Source organism: Pan paniscus, chromosome 20 (assembly GCF_029289425.2).
Source record: "Pan paniscus chromosome 20, NHGRI_mPanPan1-v2.0_pri, whole genome shotgun sequence".
Lineage (NCBI taxonomy): Eukaryota > Metazoa > Chordata > Mammalia > Primates > Hominidae > Pan > Pan paniscus.
In genome coordinates this window covers 11453807-11469776 of record NC_073269.2, presented here as the reverse complement: position 1 = coordinate 11469776, position 15970 = coordinate 11453807, and the positions used below count along the sequence as shown (strand labels likewise).

The 15970-nt window shown below is 46.5% G+C and overlaps 2 protein-coding genes across 2 annotated transcripts; both read right to left on the bottom strand.

The window, feature by feature from the left end:
• Positions 1–672: 672 nt before the first annotated feature.
• On the bottom strand, positions 673–5087 carry LOC134729660 (putative methyl-CpG-binding domain protein 3-like 3). The gene has a single exon (XM_063600767.1). It carries the CDS (start codon positions 5072–5074, stop codon positions 4511–4513), a length of 564 nt encoding a protein of 187 aa, XP_063456837.1. The 5' UTR covers positions 5075–5087; the 3' UTR covers positions 673–4510.
• Positions 5088–10752: 5665 nt separating this feature from the next.
• On the bottom strand, positions 10753–15291 carry LOC134729659 (putative methyl-CpG-binding domain protein 3-like 3). Its single transcript, XM_063600766.1, has one exon. The coding sequence runs from the start codon at positions 14902–14904 to the stop codon at positions 14341–14343; it is 564 nt and encodes a 187-aa protein (XP_063456836.1). The 5' UTR covers positions 14905–15291; the 3' UTR covers positions 10753–14340.
• Positions 15292–15970: the final 679 nt, after the last annotated feature.

The following is a 15970-nucleotide window of genomic DNA, read 5'->3' as shown; positions in this document are numbered from 1 at the left end:
TTACAATAAGATACTATTATATAGATATCAACTTAGCTAAAGGGAAAAACACAGAAACACCAAGTGCTGACTAGATTATGGAGGGACCAGTCTTTCCTGTAAGGATAGTGGGAGTTTAAATTGGAATAACCACTTTGGAAAACTATATGCAAACATCTATTAAAGCTGTATAGGGCCAGGCATGGTGGTTTATGCCTGTAATCCCAGCATTTTGGGAAGCAGAGGTGGGAGGATCCCTTGAGCTCAGTAGTCTAGAACCAACTTGGACAACATAGGAAGACCTTATCTCTACAAAAAATGAAAAATAAGCATTGTCAGGCATGGCGATGCCTGCCTGTAGTCCCATCTACTTAGGAGGCTGAAGTGGGAGGATCACTTGAGCCCAGGAGATCAAGGCTGTAGTGAGTTGTGATTGAGCTACTGCACTCCAGCCTGGGTGACAGAGCAAGACCCTGTCTCAAAAACAAAAGCTGTAGGCTGGGCACAGTGGCTTACGCCTGTAATCCCAGCACTTCAGGAGGCTGAAGCACACGGATTACTTGAGGTCAGGAGTTTGAGACCAGCCTGGCCAACATGGTGAAACCTCCTCTCTATTGAAAATACAAAAAAATTAGCCAGGCATGGTGGCGTACGCCTGTAGTCTCAGCTACTCGGGAGGCTGATGCAGGAGAATTGCTTGAACCCAGAGGTGGAGGTTGCGGTGAGACAAGATTGCGCCAGTGCACTCCAGCCTGGGTGAGAGAGAGACTGTCTCAAAAGAACAAACAGGCGGTGGCTCAAGCTTGTAATCCCAGCACTTTGGGAGGCCGAGGCAGGCAGATCACCTGAGATCAGGAATTCAAGACCAGCCAGGCAAACATGGTGAAACACCATCTCCACAAAAATACAAAAATTAGCTAGGCCTGATGGTGGATGCCTGTAATCCCAGCTAGTTGGGAGGCTGAGGCGGGAGAATCGCTTGAACCTGGGAGGCGAGGGTTGCAGTGAGCTGAGATCGCGCCACTACACTCCAGCCTGGGCAACAGATCGATACTCCGTCTCAAACAAACCCCAAAAGCCGTATAAACGTCTACCCTCTTCCCTTGCACACAGCATTTATCTCAACATTGTACATGCGTGCCCACCAATTTCATGTTCTGAGGGGCACAGAACCTGCAGTCATAATAGCTCTTGTCAGAAACCAGCCAATGAACAGCAGGAGAATGAATAAATACTGGGGCATCTGCACCCATCGGATCTTCTCACAGCAATCAGAGCTCACAAATGACAACCGGCACAACCTTAAGCCTTGATCTCTCAAAGCTGAGGTTAATCCAAACCCAAGACAGTGCATACCATGTGGTTCCCTACACGTGAAACAAAAACCAGCCAAACTAATCCTAGGTGCTGTTACAACAGAGGGTGCCTTCGTGGGAGGCAGGATGAGGTGGCGGGAAAAGGCACCTGGGGATGAATCCGCTATTCTATTCATGGATTTCAGTGCTGGGCATGAGTGCGTTCAGTTTGTGAAAGTTCATGAAGATGTACGTGTCTGATTTTTTGCACTTTGCTCTATGTAAGTTCTATGCCAATAACAATTGAGGAAAAGAGACTGAGATATAAACTTCCACTTATGGCCAATCTGTAGCAAACTTCCATCCCATAAAAGCAACCTCAGGAATACCGCCTTGTATACTGGGAATTTGCCGAAAGAGTAGATTTCAGCTACTCTTTCTACACACACGTACACAAAGGTAATTACATCAGGAGACAGATATGTTCCTTTGCTTCATTGTAGTAATCATTTCGCTACATATACGTGCATCAAAACATCATGTATGCCTTAAATACATACAATTAAAAACAACACAGGCCGGGCGTAGTGGCTCATGCCTGTAATCCCAGCACTTTGGGAGGCCAAGGCAGGTGGATAACGAGGTCAGGAGATCAAGACCATCCTGGGTAACACGGTGAAACCCTGTCTCTACTAAAAATACAAAAAATAGCGGGTATGGTGGTGGGCACCTGTAGTCCCAGCTACTTGGGAGGCGGAGGCAGGAGAATGGCATGAACCTGGGAGGTGGAGCTTGCAGTGAGCTGAGATAGCGCCCCTGCACTCCAGCCTGAGTGACAGAGCGAGACGCTGTCTCAAAACAAAACAATACAAAACAAAAAAACAAAAAAAAACCCCCACACACCTGGGTGCAGTGGCTCGCGCCTCTAATCGCAGCACTTTGACAGGCCGAGAAAGGTGAATTGGTTGAGGCCAGGAGTTCGAGGCCAGCCTGGCCAACATGATGAAACCCTGTTTCTACTAAAAATGCAAAAATTAGCCAGGCATGGTGGTGGGCACCTGTAATCTCAGCTACTTGGGAGGCTGAGGTACATGAATCCCTTGAACCTGGGAGGTGGAGGTTGCAGTGATCTGAGATCACGCCACTGCACTCCAGCCGGGGCGAGAGTGAGAATTTGTCTCAAAACAAACAAACACCCAACACCTGATAGATAAACAGATAAAAAAATACAATTTCTGCAGCCTTGGTCTCTGCAGTGACTACTCAGTTTTTTCTTATGATTTTTCACAATCTTTTCCTTGCGTAAATCCTCCTGGTTTGATTTTTGGGGATGCAGAGAAATACTGGCTATTTTGCCAATTTGGACCTGGGACTAGGAAGTTTAAGACACAATTAGGGCCGGGTGCGGTGGCTCACGCCTGTAATCCCAGCACTTTGGGAGGCCAAAGCAGGAGGATCATGAAGTCAGGAGCTGAGACCGTCCTGGCTCACACTGTGAAACCCCGTCTCTACTAAAAAATACAAAAAAAATTAGCTGGGCGTGATGGTGGGGGCCTGTAGTTCCAGCTACTCGGGAGGCTGAGGCAGGAGAATGGCGTGAACCCAGGAGACAGAACTTGCAGTGAGCTGAGATCGCGCCACTGCACTCCAGCCTGGGCGACAGAGTGAGACTCCGTCTCAAATTAAAAAAAAAAAAAAAAAAGACACAATTAGCTTACAGATTTAATCATGTAGGGCAATTTCAAGGTACTGATGTCTCCCTCAGCACCTCAGCAAACTCCATTATACGGATGCAAATGATCCTGCCTGGGATCCAGACACCAGTCCTTTTAAATTTTACTGTGAAATTCAAATGAGCTGCAAAATCTGAGACCCCCTGAAATGACAGAAATGTCCTCTTCTTGACTTAGAAATGAAGGACTTAGAGTTCTTTTTTTTTTTTTTTTTTGAGTTAGAATCTGGCTCTGTCACCCAGGCTGGAGTGCAGTGGTGTGATCTCAGCTCACTGCAAATTCCGCCTCCCGGATTCAAGCAATTCTCCTGCCTCAGCCTCTCGAGTCACTGTTATTACAGGTGCCCACCACCAAGCCTAGCTAACTTTTGTATTTTTTTTTTTTTCGAAACAGAGTCTTGCTCTGTCGTGCAGGCTGGAGTGCACTGGTGCGATCTCGGCTCACTGCAACCTCTGCCCCCCCGGGTTCAAGCAATTATCCTGCCTCAGCCTCCTGAGTAGCTGGGATTACAGGCACCCGCCACCGCGCCCAGCGAATTTTTGTATTTTTAGTAGAGATGAGGTTTCACCATGTTGGCCAGGCTGGTCTTAAACTCCTGACCTCAAGTGATCCAACCACCACGGCCTCCTAAAGTGCTAGGATTACAGGCGTGAGCCACCACACCCGGCCTAATTTTTGTGTTTTTAGTAGAGATGGGGTTTCACCAAGTTGGCCAGGCTGGTCACAAACTCCTGACCTCAAACGATCTGTCCGCCTCGGCCTCCCAAAGTGCTGGGATAACAGGTGTAAACCACCCTGCCCTGGCAGGACTTGGAGTTCTTCAAAATAATAATAACAATAAATTCTGTTTGGGAGGCTGAGGTGGGCAGATCACTTGAGGTCAGGACAAGACCAGCCTGGCCAACATGATGAAACCCTGACTCTACCAAGAATACAAAAATTAGCTGGGCGTGGCTGGGCGCGGTGGCTCATGCCTGTAATCCCAGCACTTTGGGAGGCTGAGGCAGGTGGATCACCTGAGGTCGGGAGTTTGAGACCAGCCTGGCCGACATGGTGATACCTCGTCTCTACTAAAAAAAATACAAACAATAGCCGGATGTGGTGGCAGGCGCCTGTAATCCCAGCTACTTGGAACTTGGAAGGCTGAGGCAGGAGAATTGCTTGAACCTGGGAGGTGGAGGTTGCAGTGAGCCGAGATCATGTCATTGCACTCCAGCCTGGGCAACAGAGCAAGACTCCGTCTCAAAACAAACAAACAAACAAAAAAAACCCAATTAATTAAAATCATGGTAAACAGAAACTGAGATGTACAGTGACATGTAAAGGTCTCCTTCCTCATCCCATAAAACCCAATTTCTCACCACAAAACCATCCACTCCTTACACCTGTTGCCTTTCAAATACTTTTATTAAAGAACTGGTGGGGAAGGGAAAAGGGTGACAATTCAGAGTAGGAATGAGGATGGGCATTAAAAGAAAGGGACCGAAAGCCCAGGACTGCGCTTCATCTACATGTCAGCATTTCTGCCTGCCTGGCCAGCCTGTCTGCCTGCAAGGCCTTGGCCAGTCTCTCCCTGGCTTTCTTCACCCTCCTGGCCTGTCTCCGGATATCTGCAGGAGTCACCAATTGGCCAGAGAGGGGCGGTGGGAGCTGACAACCCATTCCTGGGGTTGGCCCCCCTGCCACAGCTGGAAACTGCCCAGGGGTGGGCTCAAGCGGGCTGTGGACACGCTCAGCACCAGCTCTGTCCAGAGATTCACTGGCCGTCCCCGCTGCAAGGATACTTAAGACGCTCTCCAAATGCAGTGGACTTGAACCTTCTCCTTGGCTGCTGCAGGGCTGCAGGGCCTGCAGTCTCCGGTAGGTGCAGAGTTGCTGCGGCTTCTCCAGGTGCTCATCCCCTTTTCTGCGTCTGACCTGGTTGTCAGGATGAGACCTGATCCTCGTCACCGGCCTCTGGAAGATGCAGCTGGTGAGTCTCATGGGGAGAGCAGACCTCGCAGCTCGTCTCCGATGGGCCTTGGCCATGTGGATTTCTCGTTTCTTCTGTAAAGCCCAGGGCATCATGTTTCTTTTGAGCTTCCCCTTTCAAAAGAAAAGAAAATGTGAAATTTCAACCAAATGGAGACAGGAGAAGATCAGCTGTGGGGGGCTTCTCTCAGCTCAGTGGAATCTTCCCACCAGCCTCTCTTTCTGGGGAAATGTGTCTCAAATGGCAGTGTACATCCTCAGGGTTTGCTAAAGTCAGATATGTGGACCTGAAGCCAAGTAAGTCTGGGGTGGACCCTAGAGTCTGCATTTCTCCGTGTGACCCTGATGCTGCTGGCAGGAGCTCCAGGTATTGACACTGGGTCCTGGGACCTCATCGGGCTGATGCGAGTCCAGGACTAAATGCTCAAGGTCATGACCCAGGGTCAGTTCCAGACCTTGTCCCTCCTCATCCTCCTCAGAGGTCACCCCTCTCTTCTCTTCCCTGCCACTGTCAGCTACACAGATGCTGGTGCCTCCTAACCCATCCCCAACAGGACACTGGGATCCCAGACTTCCCTGTTCACCAAGACCTCACGCTTCTCTGTATCTCTTTCTGCTGTGCTTCAGGACACAACATCATTTTCATAGCTCCTTGACTCTCTGGTTTCCAAAGAAATCGTGCACTCGCCACCTTAAATACTCACTGCCACACCCAGATCCCACCTTCACCTGAACACCTCCTGCTCATGAAGAAAAACCTCAGAAACACCATGTTTGCCTTCTGTTTCTAAGAAGCTCAATTAACTAGAGTTCTACCATGAGAGAATCTTTTGATGACATACTGAGAAAGATGATCAAGCGCCTCCTAAGATTTGACGTCCTTTCTTGCTCTAACTCAGTTGGAAGACTCTAGTCTCATAAAGCTGTTTCCCCCACAAACCTCATCAGTGCACTTTCCATTTTAAAGCCTTTGTTTCTGTCCTTCTCATTTCATTTTTTGTTGTCCTGGCATAAAGATTAATACTACCCCTTACAGTACCCCTGGCATAAAGATTAATAATGACCCAAGATGTTCCCCTTTGGAGGGAAAATTATTTAGTCCCCTTAGTTACAGGGCACTTATGATGTGCCAAGCTGTGCAGTAGAACCCCTGATCCAGAAGTAAACTTCATAAATCACCACTCTGTTGATTTGCATCTTGGTGAGAAGGAAGACATAATAAACGCACTAAAAACAAATTTCTGGTGGAATATCAGATATAAGTAAGTTCCATGATGAAGAAGAAGGGAGTGACAGAGAGGGACGGAAGGAGGAGAAACAGAGAAACAGAAAAGAAATTCACTACAACGAATCGTGACAGTGAGTTTAGGGAATAAGCAACTCATCATGAAATTTTACCAGAGAACTAATTTTTTTTGTTTTTTGTTTTTTTAAAAAAACGGACCAAGCAATTTCTGGTTCAGGAGGTTTCCAGAGAGGGAGACAATTTGAAGACTGCAAGGCCAAATAATACTTCTTCCCTTTCCTAGTGATGTTGGATTTTTAAAAAAAAAATCAAAACTATTATCCCCATAGATTTTCATAGGCAAAAATGAGAATACTTTGAACATTATTCAACAAATATTAACACCTGAGGTATAACTTTCCACAACATCCAGTTTTAAGAACAACCCACTGCTAACTGTAAAGCTGTCTTACAGAAAGAAAAAGGACACATATGGACATTCCTGTAATCATTAAAAATCCCGTACTCACCAGAACAGGTGGGCTCGGAAAAGAGGTGAACGCAGGCTCTCCCATAGCCGTAGAGTTTCTCTTGCTGACCCCACTCTTGAGATGCAGACAACCCTTGGCTTGCCGGAAAATGCAGTGACTTCTGCATCTGGTTCCCCTTTTTATAGAGAAAGCGAGTGATAATGCAATCAGTGGATAATCCACAGGGAACACCCTGTCTCCGCCCATTGGATTTGAGGCATTTCTAAATCTTTATACAGAAACCAATGTGGTGTTACCTACACAGAGTGTGAGTAGAGAAAGAATTTAATACGTGTGTGTGTGTGTGGCGGGGTGGTATTTACAGTTAATATCAGCATTTTAGATATGTTTCCCTTTTTCTCCCAGTTTTCCAAACATCTTTGAATACTTTCTATAGAAATAGGAATGGAACTGTCTATGTACATCAATGTTCACGTAATATTTGATTTAATAACAAAAACTAAAGACCATTTCAATGTTCTTTAAGAAAAGAAAGCCCAAAACTTTTATTCACAATCCTATAGAATATATCACACAGTTGTTGCAAAGAAATTACTACTTTGGCTGGGAGAGGTGGCTTACGCCTATAATCCCAGCACTTTGGGAGACCAAGGCAGGTAGATCACCTGAGGTCAAGAGTTCGAGACCAGCCTGGCCAACATGGTGAAACCCCATTTCTACTAAAAATACAAAACTTACCCTGGTGTGGTGGCATGCACCTGTAATCCCAGCTACTCGGGAGGCTGAGGCAGGATAATCGCTTGAACCTGGGAGGCAGAGGTTGCGGTGAGCGGAGATCGCACCACTGCAGCTCAGCATGGGCGACAGAGTGAGACTCCATCTCAAAAAAAAAAAAAAAAAGTTCTATTTTGTGCATTTACATTTAATATAATTACCAGTAAATTTGAAATTGTTTCAATCATCTCATTTTTCCTAGGTTTTGACTTAACTGACTCACGTTCCTTTTGCCTTTACTTGACTGACTTTGAATCAAATATGTTTATTATTTTATTGTTATCTCCATGAACTTGCTAGTTACAGCCATACAGATCTGTGTAGTTATGCTAATAATTAAATCCTATACTCTGATACAATTAATTACTTTAACCCCTCCCACAAAATGCAAATACGTTAGAACACTTTTAATTCTCTTTTTAGCTGTTTCTGACTTTTGTATTACCATTCTCATGCATATTATTTCTACACATATGTTACTCTCCAGGAGACATTTCTAGTATTGCTTCATAAAGCAATATGCACTAATATTTACCTACAGATTATCTTGTGCATTCATCTTTATTCCTTTCTGCATTTCTAGCATTCAATCTGGGATTATTTCCCTGTGGACTTGAGAATTCATTCTAGTATTTTTTTTCTAATTCAATGCTGCTAACAACTAATTCTTTTCCTTTACACTTTTATTTAGGCATCTTTATTTGGGGGCAATATTGCTGTGAGGTACGGGTGTCTGGTTTGACAAATTTCTTTCAGCATATTAGAAATGGTGCCCCACTGATGTCTATCTCATTTTACCTGTGTTGAGATGTCAGCTGTCAGGCTTTTCCTTGCTTCTTTGGTTTCCACATTCTCTAAACTCTTTCTCGTTGTGGTTGGTTTGTAGGCCACAGTGTAGCTCATTATTGCTTCCTGTGTATTTCCTTTGCCTAGAGGGTGTGGAGTCAATTGCATCTGTGGGTTGATGTCTTTCATTGGTTTGGAAGGTGCATATGTCTCCTTCACTTCTGATATCCATTCTTGTCCAAGTTCTCTCTACTCTTCTTTTAATCACATCCCACTTGTCTCTGAATTTTCCAATGTTGTTCATGCTTTGGTGGGAATATTTGCTCTTGAACCTTGTTCCACTTTGCTAATCTACCTTTTTTCTAGGTTCAGTCTCATTTTAATTTTCCTTCCTTCCTTCCTTCCTTCCTTCCTTCCTTCCTTCCTTCCTTCCTTTCTTTCTTTCTCTTTCTTTCTTTCTTTCTTTCTTTTCTCTCTTTTCTTTGGAGATGGGGTCTCACTCTGTCACCCAGGCTGGAGAGCAGTGGTGGGATCTCAGCTCACTGCAACCTCTGCCTCCTGGGTTCAATGATTCTCCTGCTTCAGCCTCCCAAGTAGCTGGGACTATAGGCACATGCCACCACACCCAGCTTATTTTTGTATTTTTTGTGGAGACGGGGTTTCACCATGTTGGCCAGGGTGGTCTCGAACTACTGACCTCAAGTGATGCACCTGCCTTGGCCTCTCAAAGTGCTAGGATTACAGGCGTGAGCCACCGTGCCTGGCCTAATTTCTTATACTCTTAGTTTCAGTTCTAAGTATAAAACACAGTATATAGCTTTAATTAAAAACTAGGTAGAAGAACAGCTTCACAGTCAATGAGGAGACAATCTTCCTTCTTGATACAATGAAACTCTAAATAGAAAGGAGCAAATTCAAATTTGAACCATATTAAGATACATTAAGAGCAACTATTCATTCAAATACATCAGTAAGAGAGAAAGCGTGGAAAACCGGAGTGGGGGAAGAGGTTTTGATTCTGTAACCCCAGGAAAGTACATCAAGCCAGAGTATATATAAAAAAAAAATTTTAATATTTAAAAAAAAAAGAATAATGTCAAACAAACAGAAAAATAATGAAAACACACTTGAAACTGGGTGAAAAACTTGAATGGACCCTACACAAAAGAATATAAACAAGTGACCGTAAAAAATTATTATTATTATTATTATTATCATTAATTTTCAGGTGGAGTCTTGTTCTGTCACCCAGGCTGGAGTGCAGTGGCACGATCTTGGCTCAGCGCAACTCTGCCTTCTGGGTTCAAGCGATTCTCCTGCCTCAGCCTCCTGAGTAGGTGGGATTACAGGCTCCCACCACCACGTCCAGCTAATTTTTGTATTTTAAGTAGACACAGGGTTTTACCATGTTGCCCAGGCTGGTCTTGAACGCCTGACCTCAAGTGATCCACCCGCCTTGGCCTCCCAAATTGCTGAGATTATAGGCACGAGCTACCGCGCCCGGCCTAAATGACCAGCAAAATTTGAGCAAATGTTTAACCCTTTTAGCTTCAGGGAAATGCTAAAAAAATAAAAATTACAATAAGATACTATTATATAGATATCAACTTAGCTAAAGGGAAAAACACAGAAACACCAAGTGCTGACTAGATTATGGAGGGACCAGTCTTTCCTGTAAGGATAGTGGGAGTTTAAATTGGAATAACCACTTTGGAAAACTATATGCAAACATCTATTAAAGCTGTATAGGGCCAGGCATGGTGGTTTATGCCTGTAATCCCAGCATTTTGGGAAGCAGAGGTGGGAGGATCGCTTGAGCTCAGTAGTCTAGAACCAACTTGGACAACATAGGAAGACCTTATCTCTACAAAAAATGAAAAATAAGCATTGTGAGGCATGGCGATGCCTGCCTGTAGTCCCATCTACTTAGGAGGCTGAAGTGGGAGGACCACTTGAGCCCAGGAGATCAAGGCTGTAGTGAGTTGTGATTGAGCTACTGCACTCCAGCCTGGGTGACAGAGCAAGACCCTGTCTCAAAAACAAAAGCTGTAGGCTGGGCACAGTGGCTTACACCTGTAATCCCAGCACTTCAGGAGGCTGAAGCGCACGGATTACTTGAGGTCAGGAGTTTGAGACCAGCCTGGCCAACATGGTGAAACCTCCTCTCTATTGAAAATACAAAAGAATTAGCCAGGCATGGTGGCGTACGCCTGTAGTCTCAGCTACTCGGGAGGCTGATGCAGGAGAATTGCTTGAACCCAGAGGTGGAGGTTGCGGTGAGACAAGATTGCGCCAGTGCACTCCAGCCTGGGTGAGAGAGAGACTGTCTCAAAAGAACAAACAGGCGGTGGCTCAAGCTTGTGATCCCAGCACTTTGGGAGGCCGAGGCAGGCAGATCACCTGAGATCAGGAATTCAAGACCAGCCAGGCAAACATGGTGAAACACCATCTCCACAAAAATACAAAAATTAGCTAGGCCTGATGGTGGATGCCTGTAATCCCAGCTAGTTGGGAGGCTGAGGCGGGAGAATCGCTTGAACCTGGGAGGCGAGGGTTGCAGTGAGCCGAGATCGCGCCACTACACTCCAGCCTGGGCAACAGATCGATACTCCGTCTCAAACAAACCCCAAAAGCCGTATAAACGTCTACCCTCTTCCCTTGCACACAGCATTTATCTCAACATTGTACATGCGTGCCCACCAATTTCATGTTCTGAGGGGCACAGAACCTGCAGTCATAATAGCTCTTGTCAGAAACCAGCCAATGAACAGCAGGAGAATGAATAAATACTGGGGCATCTGCACCCATCGGATCTTCTCACAGCAATCAGAGCTCACAAATGACAACCGGCACAACCTTAAGCCTTGATCTCTCAAAGCTGAGGTTAATCCAAACCCAAGACAGTGCATACCATGTGGTTCCCTACACGTGAAACAAAAACCAGCCAAACTAATCCTAGGTGCTGTTACAACAGAGGGTGCCTTCGTGGGAGGCAGGATGAGGTGGCGGGAAAAGGCACCTGGGGATGAATCCGCTATTCTATTCATGGATTTCAGTGCTGGGCATGAGTGCGTTCAGTTTGTGAAAGTTCATGAAGATGTACGTGTCTGATTTTTTGCACTTTGCTCTATGTAAGTTCTATGCCAATAACAATTGAGGAAAAGAGACTGAGATATAAACTTCCACTTATGGCCAATCTGTAGCAAACTTCCATCCCATAAAAGCAACCTCAGGAATACCGCCTTGTATACTGGGAATTTGCCGAAAGAGTAGATTTCAGCTACTCTTTCTACACACACGTACACAAAGGTAATTACATCAGGAGACAGATATGTTCCTTTGCTTCATTGTAGTAATCATTTCGCTACATATACGTGCATCAAAACATCATGTATGCCTTAAATACATACAATTAAAAACAACACAGGCCGGGCGTAGTGGCTCATGCCTGTAATCCCAGCACTTTGGGAGGCCAAGGCAGGTGGATAACGAGGTCAGGAGATCAAGACCATCCTGGGTAACACGGTGAAACCCTGTCTCTACTAAAAATACAAAAAATAGCGGGTATGGTGGTGGGCACCTGTAGTCCCAGCTACTTGGGAGGCGGAGGCAGGAGAATGGCATGAACCTGGGAGGTGGAGCTTGCAGTGAGCTGAGATAGCGCCCCTGCACTCCAGCCTGAGTGACAGAGCGAGACTCTGTCTCAAAACAAAACAATACAAAACAAAAAAACAAAAAAAAACCCCACACACCTGGGTGCAGTGGCTCGCGCCTCTAATCGCAGCACTTTGACAGGCCGAGAAAGGTGAATTGGTTGAGGCCAGGAGTTCGAGGCCAGCCTGGCCAACATGATGAAACCCTGTTTCTACTAAAAATGCAAAAATTAGCCAGGCATGGTGGTGGGCACCTGTAATCTCAGCTACTTGGGAGGCTGAGGTACATGAATCCCTTGAACCTGGGAGGTGGAGGTTGCAGTGATCTGAGATCACGCCACTGCACTCCAGCCGGGGCGAGAGTGAGAATTTGTCTCAAAACAAACAAACACCCAACACCTGATAGATAAACAGATAAAAAAATACAATTTCTGCAGCCTTGGTCTCTGCAGTGACTACTCAGTTTTTTCTTATGATTTTTCACAATCTTTTCCTTGCGTAAATCCTCCTGGTTTGATTTTTGGGGATGCAGAGAAATACTGGCTATTTTGCCAATTTGGACCTGGGACTAGGAAGTTTAAGACACAATTAGGGCCGGGTGCGGTGGCTCACGCCTGTAATCCCAGCACTTTGGGAGGCCAAAGCAGGAGGATCATGAAGTCAGGAGCTGAGACCGTCCTGGCTCACACTGTGAAACCCCGTCTCTACTAAAAAATACAAAAAAAATTAGCTGGGCGTGATGGTGGGGGCCTGTAGTTCCAGCTACTCGGGAGGCTGAGGCAGGAGAATGGCGTGAACCCAGGAGACAGAACTTGCAGTGAGCTGAGATCGCGCCACTGCACTCCAGCCTGGGCGACAGAGTGAGACTCCGTCTCAAATTAAAAAAAAAAAAAAAAAAAGACACAATTAGCTTACAGATTTAATCATGTAGGGCAATTTCAAGGTACTGATGTCTCCCTCAGCACCTCAGCAAACTCCATTATACGGATGCAAATGATCCTGCCTGGGATCCAGACACCAGTCCTTTTAAATTTTACTGTGAAATTCAAATGAGCTGCAAAATCTGAGACCCCCTGAAATGACAGAAATGTCCTCTTCTTGACTTAGAAATGAAGGACTTAGAGTTCTTTTTTTTTTTTTTTTTTGAGTTAGAATCTGGCTCTGTCACCCAGGCTGGAGTGCAGTGGTGTGATCTCAGCTCACTGCAAATTCCGCCTCCCGGATTCAAGCAATTCTCCTGCCTCAGCCTCTCGAGTCACTGTTATTACAGGTGCCCACCACCAAGCCTAGCTAACTTTTGTATTTTTTTTTTTTTCGAAACAGAGTCTTGCTCTGTCGTGCAGGCTGGAGTGCACTGGTGCGATCTCGGCTCACTGCAACCTCTGCCCCCCCGGGTTCAAGCAATTATCCTGCCTCAGCCTCCTGAGTAGCTGGGATTACAGGCACCCGCCACCGCGCCCAGCGAATTTTTGTATTTTTAGTAGAGATGAGGTTTCACCATGTTGGCCAGGCTGGTCTTAAACTCCTGACCTCAAGTGATCCAACCACCACGGCCTCCTAAAGTGCTAGGATTACAGGCGTGAGCCACCACACCCGGCCTAATTTTTGTGTTTTTAGTAGAGATGGGGTTTCACCAAGTTGGCCAGGCTGGTCACAAACTCCTGACCTCAAACGATCTGTCCGCCTCGGCCTCCCAAAGTGCTGGGATAACAGGTGTAAACCACCCTGCCCTGGCAGGACTTGGAGTTCTTCAAAATAATAATAACAATAAATTCTGTTTGGGAGGCTGAGGTGGGCAGATCACTTGAGGTCAGGACAAGACCAGCCTGGCCAACATGATGAAACCCTGACTCTACCAAGAATACAAAAATTAGCTGGGCGTGGCTGGGCGCGGTGGCTCATGCCTGTAATCCCAGCACTTTGGGAGGCTGAGGCAGGTGGATCACCTGAGGTCGGGAGTTTGAGACCAGCCTGGCCGACATGGTGATACCTCGTCTCTACTAAAAAAAATACAAACAATAGCCGGATGTGGTGGCAGGCGCCTGTAATCCCAGCTACTTGGAACTTGGAAGGCTGAGGCAGGAGAATTGCTTGAACCTGGGAGGTGGAGGTTGCAGTGAGCCGAGATCATGTCATTGCACTCCAGCCTGGGCAACAGAGCAAGACTCCGTCTCAAAACAAACAAACAAACAAAAAAAACCCAATTAATTAAAATCATGGTAAACAGAAACTGAGATGTACAGTGACATGTAAAGGTCTCCTTCCTCATCCCATAAAACCCAATTTCTCACCACAAAACCATCCACTCCTTACACCTGTTGCCTTTCAAATACTTTTATTAAAGAACTGGTGGGGAAGGGAAAAGGGTGACAATTCAGAGTAGGAATGAGGATGGGCATTAAAAGAAAGGGACCGAAAGCCCGGGACTGCGCTTCATCTACATGTCAGCATTTCTGCCTGCCTGGCCAGCCTGTCTGCCTGCAAGGCCTTGGCCAGTCTCTCCCTGGCTTTCTTCACCCTCCTGGCCTGTCTCCGGATATCTGCAGGAGTCACCAATTGGCCAGAGAGGGGCGGTGGGAGCTGACAACCCATTCCTGGGGTTGGCCCCCCTGCCACAGCTGGAAACTGCCCAGGGGTGGGCTCAAGCGGGCTGTGGACACGCTCAGCACCAGCTCTGTCCAGAGATTCACTGGCCGTCCCCGCTGCAAGGATACTTAAGACGCTCTCCAAATGCAGTGGACTTGAACCTTCTCCTTGGCTGCTGCAGGGCTGCAGGGCCTGCAGTCTCCGGTAGGCGCAGAGTTGCTGCGGCTTCTCCAGGTGCTCATCCCCTTTTCTGCGTCTGACCTGGTTGTCAGGATGAGACCTGATCCTCGTCACCGGCCTCTGGAAGATGCAGCTGGTGAGTCTCATGGGGAGAGCAGACCTCGCAGCTCGTCTCCGATGGGCCTTGGCCATGTGGATTTCTCGTTTCTTCTGTAAAGCCCAGGGCATCATGTTTCTTTTGAGCTTCCCCTTTCAAAAGAAAAGAAAATGTGAAATTTCAACCAAATGGAGACAGGAGAAGATCAGCTGTGGGGGGCTTCTCTCAGCTCAGTGGAATCTTCCCACCAGCCTCTCTTTCTGGGGAAATGTGTCTCAGATGGCAGTGTACATCCTCAGGGTTTGCTAAAGTCAGATATGTGGACCTGAAGCCAAGTAAGTCTGGGGTGGACCCTAGAGTCTGCATTTCTCCGTGTGACCCTGATGCTGCTGGCAGGAGCTCCAGGTATTGACACTGGGTCCTGGGACCTCATCGGGCTGATGCGAGTCCAGGACTAAATGCTCAAGGTCATGACCCAGGGTCAGTTCCAGACCTTGTCCCTCCTCATCCTCCTCAGAGGACACCCCTCTCTTCTCTTCCCTGCCACTGTCAGCTACACAGATGCTGGTGCCTCCTAACCCATCCCCAACAGGACACCGGGATCCCAGACTTCCCTGTTCACCAAGACCTCACGCTTCTCTGTATCTCTTTCTGCTGTGCTTCAGGACACAACATCATTTTCATAGCTCCTTGACTCTCTGGTTTCCAAAGAAATCGTGCACTCGCCACCTTAAATACTCACTGCCACACCCAGATCCCACCTTCACCTGAACACCTCCTGCTCATGAAGAAAAACCTCAGAAACACCATGTTTGCCTTCTGTTTCTAAGCAGCTCAATTAACTAGAGTTCTACCATGAGAGAATCTTTTGATGACATACTGAGAAAGATGATCAAGCGCCTCCTAAGATTTGACGTCCTTTCTTGCTCTAACTCAATTGGAAGACTCTAGTCTCATAAAGCTGTTTCCCCCACAAACCTCATCAGTGCACTTTCCATTTTAAAGCCTTCGTTTCTGTCCTTCTCATTTCATTTTTTGTTGTCCTGGCATAAAGTTTAATACTACCCCTTACAGTACCCCTGGCATGAAGATTAATACTGACCCAAGATGTTCCCCTTTGGAGGGAAAATTATTTAGTCCCCTTAGTTACAGGGCACTTATGATGTGCCAAGCTGTGCAGTAGAACCCCTGATCCAGAAG